The sequence below is a fragment of the Populus trichocarpa genome, chromosome 14, assembly GCF_000002775.5.
Source record: "Populus trichocarpa isolate Nisqually-1 chromosome 14, P.trichocarpa_v4.1, whole genome shotgun sequence".
In the NCBI taxonomy this organism is placed as follows: domain Eukaryota; kingdom Viridiplantae; phylum Streptophyta; class Magnoliopsida; order Malpighiales; family Salicaceae; genus Populus; species Populus trichocarpa.
Genome location: NC_037298.2, coordinates 4,697,939 through 4,704,665, shown reverse-complemented (window position 1 = coordinate 4,704,665; position 6,727 = coordinate 4,697,939). Strand labels below are relative to the sequence as shown.

The following is a 6,727-nucleotide window of genomic DNA, read 5'->3' as shown; positions in this document are numbered from 1 at the left end:
TTATAATTTATCATGTAGTTCAATTAAGACCTATGACCTCAAAAAGTGACATGTAGTGAAGACACCCGACATAGCATTTGTTTTATACCAAGGTCAAGCAAGATAGGCACCCCCATAAGCTTATTTATATCATGAGGTGATCATGTGGATACTTAAATTTAAGAACCCTAGCTGACAAAATTTAAGCCTTGTTTAGTCATGCGATTTCAGTATATTAGAATTTTTTTTTAAAAAAAATATCTTAGGATTGTAAAAGCATAAAAATAATAATTCTCAAAGTTTTTCCAAATAATTTTGATACAAGAATATTAAAATCAATATTGAAAACATTAAATTAATACATTTTCACTTAAAAATCTTCTTTTTTTCTTATAAAAAATACTTGTAACACCCTACCGAATGGTAAAAACTAAGGTAGCTCTTGAACATGCTGAATCACATGGGGGAGCAATTCGATCAACTATCTATAGAAATTAACACCCTAACATATACATGTTAGGTATACAGCTCTTCTCCACTTTAGCGTTAGTGCAAGCGTCAGTGAAGTACTAGTTTTGTTTCGACTCGTATAATTAATAAATATTTCAACTCACAGTTGGCATCTTTAAGGTTGAAAATGAAGAGCAAATTAGAGGCCATACTTTGTCTTTGAAACTCTTAATTATTTGGCTAAGTGTTTTTGTGTGTGTTTTCCATGGAGTGAAGAATAGCTGGCTAGGTTCCACGCACCAGTTGCTTACTTTACCAAAACCATGTTAATTTAGCTGATCTCCCTGTTAAGTCATGCTTATTCTAAACAATCATGAGATAAAGGAAAATTGCTAGGATGATGGATAAGCCAAAAGAACAGCTTTCATATATAAGTGGAACTTTATTATTACTACGTTTTTATCAATTAATTTTTTAATGTTTGAAGCCCTCAAACTTGCATGTGCTAACTAGCTTTACCCGACTTTCTTTTCTTCCTTTTCTACTGAAACCCATTATAATTGGATGAAAGTAAACTTGAGTAACGAGAATTTTCGTACGATTTGCTAGGTTCTTTTGTCGTAAGCATGAAGAAAAGACATTGCATATAGCACGTCCTGCAAAAAGGAAAAGAGAAAAGTTTATAGACTTTAAGTTAAGTTGACAGAGACTCGTCAGCTAATTAAGATTCACGGACTGCTTGCTTGCTCGTTCAGACTTTATCTGGGTCGTGTTTTATATTCATGATCATGAGAGAATGAAAGTAATTTTTGCCACACACTCACATATATATTATCCTGCTAGTACTGGTATCTAGTTTCTATTGGTCCATGGAAGATCCAATGTGTCTCATGAGTTACTTAATAGAGAGTAGCTAGAATTTGAGCCTGTGAGTCGGAAAACCGATTCTAGCCACTGGGATGTTACTTTGATGAGAACATCGGCAGCCGGACAGTTAATTCCGATAAAATATGCAGATGGAGCCTCAACGCTTGCGTTTATTTTTCAGAGGAATTCTGTTTTAAAAACAGGAATTTAAAGCATTGTTTTTTGTTGGTTACAAATTCCATTACTGGGATTATGATTCAGGGCATCGAATTAGAACGCTTTCCACCATGTATCTTGTAATCAATTAATACATTATTTCAGATTTTGTACCATCTGCGACAAGTTTTCGTCTGGGAATCTAATTAATGAGTATTGTTACGTGCCAAGTAGAAAGATAGTCGAGGCAACCGGAATTTGGTGGTGTCCAAACACATAAGTACATAGAATCTATACATGTCTTGCATTAACAAAATTAAAATAATAATAAAAAACAATAAGAAGACATGCATATATGGAGCCCATTCAAATCTTTATTCCTACAATTTGCTTCGTACTTGCATTGATGTGATTCTCTCCAACACTAACACACTAGCAGCTACTACAGGGCTGGCCTGTTTTTTGGTTCTTCTGTTGCCTTTTTCCTCTAAATACACACCATGAAGAACCAAGTCCCTCCTTCTTTGCACCTAGCATTGTCCACTGTTATAATGTCACTTTCCTCAGCCTAATTAACAGGAAGAAGCATTTTTGGTACCCCCGCAGTTGTTTTTTTGTTGAAGCCATGTTGTGAAGACATCTAGGGTTTTCATGTCAGCCCTGTAATGTTTTTGTGTGAATTCTGACAAAGCTAGCCATGTGAAGTCCGGATATACCCTTGGATTTTTATAGTCGACCAAAGTATTTGGTGGCTTCACCACCTTGTCCATTTTTGGACATAGAAAGAAAGCGAGGGATTTCCTTACTGTTACGTTATTTACCACTGCTCTATGCAAGCAACTCTTGAAAATGCCATTTGATAGAGCCTGAAACAACAACACAAGTTTTATTAGTTCTTGGTCAAATTATTAATATAGTAATTAATGCCTTGTTTAGACATGTGCTATTTTTGGAAAAACCTCGGAATGGTAAAAATGGACTTTCTTTGTGGGATGGAGGAAGTAATAATTGATTAAAGGGTTCCGATTAGCCTAGTTGATTGTTGATGGTCTTACCATGAATGTGTCACCAATGTTAACGACGAAAGCTTCCGGATCAGGAGTAACGGAGTGCCATTTTTCTTCGACGAACACTTGAAGGCCACTGACATGATCTTGATGAAGAATTGTTAAGGATGTAGGATCACAGTGAGGCCCAGTGCCAAGAGTTAATTCCGGTTTTTGGCAAGGAGGGTAGTAATTTAGTCTCATTATTGAATCATTTCCTTCGAAGAAATCTCTAAAATATTCGTTTCCAACTCCTAGACTTACTCCTAATAGCTCCATAATTCCAAGGGAAAGAGTGTTCATGGCTTCACAATATTCTTGGTACACCTTCCTATTCAAAACAAAATCACAAATTATTGCATAGTGTCTTCACTTGCTAAAATTCTACATAGACAGCATTGCGTAATATTTTAATTTTTTTGAATGAAATTAATTATTGTTTCTTACCCGAACTGTTTGAATTCTTCTCCCATTACATTCAAGAAGTATTCTTGGACGATGTTAGAGGACTGATTGTCAGCACAATATCTGAAAGAAAGTGTTTCTTTCCATGGAAGCTTGGAGGAGAATCTTCCAGTGAAGCTACTGGCATACCCATATTGCTCTCCTATCTTCCTTTGAACTGGCTTCTCCGAGAGCTGCTTACCAAAGAACATGTTCATACCCTCATGAGCTTTAGCTATAAGCTTTGAGTCAACACCATGATTAACAATTACAAAGAAACCATGCTTCTTGCATGCCTCATTTACTTGCTGGGCAAGTTTTGAGACCGCCAAAGGATCTCCAGTGAGGAAGCTTCCAAAATCAATCGGAGGGATTGCAAGTTCTGGGGGTTCAAGGCATGGTTTTTCGTGGTCAGGCCAAATGAACTGAGAGGGTAAGTTCGCTTGGTGTTGAAGGATTGAAGCATCAAATACTAATGGCTCTGGAGGAGGAGGAGGAGGAGGAGGAGGAGGCATAATTGTCATGTTTGAAGGGAAACAATCAATGGGCATACAATGTTATATGTATTTCAATTTCTAGTTGGATCAAAAAGATATTATAGGAACTAGAAGGACTGTTATCTACTTTAGACGTTGATGAGAGAAATTGAGAGGAGAAAATGGAACTATGAGAGGGGAATGAGGAGGTATGTAGAATTTAATAGGCAGTTAGGAGGCAGAGGAGTGAAAATCCAAGACCGTTCCTTGGGAAAGTAAGTGAACAATATTGGAATCTTATTGTTTTTAACTGTTGCGTCATTCCTCTTTAGAGAGTGTGTATGCTCTAGCCAGCCTGCCTAGCTAGCTAGTCTCATGTTTTGTCCGCATGGTTATTAATTATTATTTACTGATCATCTATGGTACTATATAAAAGGATTCTATAGTTTTCGAAACAGATGTGACATATATATATTTCTCCAAATTACATCTCAATCCTGTGATATTAATTAGACCTCAATTCTTGACAATAACATAAAGCCGCAGCGCGCAGCTCTGTTTAAACAACAACTGATTACGGCCACTGACCCCTACTTAATCCTTGTAAAAAGCAATGCATGCCTAGCTTTTCTTTTAATTTTTCAAAAACACCCTTGAACAACTCATGTTTGAGTAAAAATTGACTACAAGATATAGCAAAATAGTATATATTATAGTGTATATATAGATATTGTTGAGTAGGATTTGAAAGGAAAAAATAAAGTGTGAGAACCCATGAGAAAGAAAGGTTCTCTACCACGGATGCCAACTCCCACTAAACTAGATTCCGGTTTAGATTTATGTCACTTTGTGTAATGGCCCTACGTACTTACACTTCATTAATTTAGCTATATGTTTATTTTTTGGTTACATGCATGTGCTGTCTGTGTATATGATTATTTCACGAACAAGTTTATATATGTGGCCATAGAGTAGACAACATGTATAAATATTTTACTGCCTGCCCTCACGGAAGATTCGAAGATCGATGAGCCGAGTCCCGTGCACTGGCTTTGGTCGCTTTAAAGCAGTGGAGAGAGAGGGAGGGAGGGAGAGGGAGGGAGGTTTCTTAAATAGGATACACTATTAAAAAATTATCAAATATAAAAAGAAATGCTTGAAGAAAAAATATTTTTGAAAAGTTACAGTGATTTTTATTTATGAAATATAATATCTTTGTTTTTGTTGATATTTACAGACAAAAAATTTTCATCGATAAATACTGAAAGAATTACAAGTAAAAATCAAGAAATTAAAAAACTAGGAATTATTCCGTCGTTATTTCCATAAAAAAATATGATATTTTAATATTACAGATGAAATTACTGATAAAATATAATTGTTGTTAACACTCGTCGGTAATATTAAAGTTATAACCTGGTAGATTTCCTCTCCCCCTACCTCATTTCTTCTTCTTCTTCTTCTTTCAGCACAAAATAACATTCTTCTCCCCTCGTTTTATCACAAATAAAGTTCTCATCATCGTAAATCTGATCACCTGAACACTCAATCTATCATTATCCATGTTCTGATTCATTGTTTTTTAAGATTCGCCACATCAGTTAAGCAAATCTATCAAAAAAATTTAACCAATTTTAATTTTATGTTATTTTTTGAAATTTTTATGTAGTATATATAGTTCATTTGTGTGTTCACTTGTTTTATAGTTTTTTCCTATAAAGATGTTTTGTATGAATGCATGATTTATACATGTTAGGGTTTGTTTGATATATTGAAAAATTATATTTGTTTGTCATTTGAAGAAATTGAGTTTGATTTTTTAAATTAGGTGTTTCATAATGAAATAAATAATGGATTATTTAATTGGTATGTCTTATATTTTATCAATTTTATTGTACAATATAAGTAAATTTGAAGGAGTTGAATTTTTCTCAGAGAAAATCGATAATCATTAAAAGGTACTATTAAAATAGATTAAATAATTTCATACTATTTTAAGTCTCACTTAAAAATAAGAATCAACCACATTCCAAGACATGAAGACGGTGGAGAAATGCTTTCGAGTGAGAGTTTGTCAATATTTTCCAACACATAAATGGTGTTACCGTATTGTGATTTTAATTTATTCACATGTTGTATAGATATGAGATCGAGCCAACAATCTTCAGTCATTCAAGTGATTGTACTAGAACAAGTTTAAGTTTAGACGATCCAGTTTAGTGTTGAGATGACCCAACTTAGATATGAGATGACCCAACTTAAGTCTGAGATAGCCAACTTGAGGGATAAAGTGAATGCCCTTGAGCAAATGCTGACAACCCTTATTAGTACATATGGTAAACCTCGTCACCTTTTTAGTTCCAATAAAGATCCGCCTCCGCCTCTACTTCCACCTCCAAATTTTGTCCACTAAATAAATTGTATTTGATTTATTATTTTTTAAATTAATAATAAAAATTTAGTTTTTTATTTTAGATTAATTTGTTTTTAATATTTTTCTTGTATTGTTTATTTTATTTTAAAAAAATATTAAATATAATACTAACAGAATTATCGATGGAATTTACATCACGATAGAACGATTGGCGGACTGAGTCAATTGGAGAGTTCTAGAGAGTTGAAAAGAAATTACAAGACTTGCCATTGCTAGATGTAATTCTTTGACGGTTTAATTCTATCAATGATATGCATATGATCACCGATGGACTTACTAATGGTTTATTCTGTCGGTAATATGTCATATTCATTGGTGGAATGAAAGTTGGAATTTTTTTTTGTTTGGTATGCTATATACAAATCCATCGGTAATTATATTATCAATAGAATAAATGATACAATATAAATCATTGACAATATATTTTTTGACAATAATTTTTCATTAATATTTTTTTTAAGAATCAATGTTTAAACTTCGACGGAGAATATTCTGTCGGTGTGATGTAATATTTTGGTTATGATAAATCAAGGAGGGTATGGTAATAATCAAAGCTAATTTGTTGGTTTTGAACTAGTAATATGTTTTTCCCTTCTGCTAACAAATATAATAACCATCACTAGAAGAATTAATAGAGAGGTAATAAAAATTCTAAGAAATGTAGCTCAACTGGTCAGACTCTGAGTTTGTTTTCTAGAAGTCATTAGTTCGAGTTTCATAAACCTCACGTCACTGATGTTTATATGGTCGTTAACTTCAGAACTTGTAGAATTAGTCAAGATACACGCAAGCTGATCCGCAGAGAGAGGGGGTGGGGGGCAATAAATATTTGCGCAGTAGGCAAAGATCTTTACAATGTGATGAGTATTTCTGAA

The 6,727-nt window shown here is 33.8% G+C and overlaps 1 protein-coding gene across 1 annotated transcript; it reads right to left on the bottom strand.

Moving 5' to 3' along the window:
* Positions 1-1,733: 1,733 nt before the first annotated feature.
* LOC7488922 (gibberellin 20 oxidase 1) lies at positions 1,734-3,644 on the bottom strand. Its single transcript, XM_002320047.4, has 3 exons — positions 2,946-3,644; positions 2,508-2,829; positions 1,734-2,318 (listed from the first exon to the last, which is right to left on the bottom strand). Exons 1-3 carry the CDS (start codon positions 3,491-3,493, stop codon positions 2,025-2,027), a joined length of 1,164 nt encoding a protein of 387 aa, XP_002320083.3. The 5' UTR covers positions 3,494-3,644; the 3' UTR covers positions 1,734-2,024.
* Positions 3,645-6,727: the final 3,083 nt, after the last annotated feature.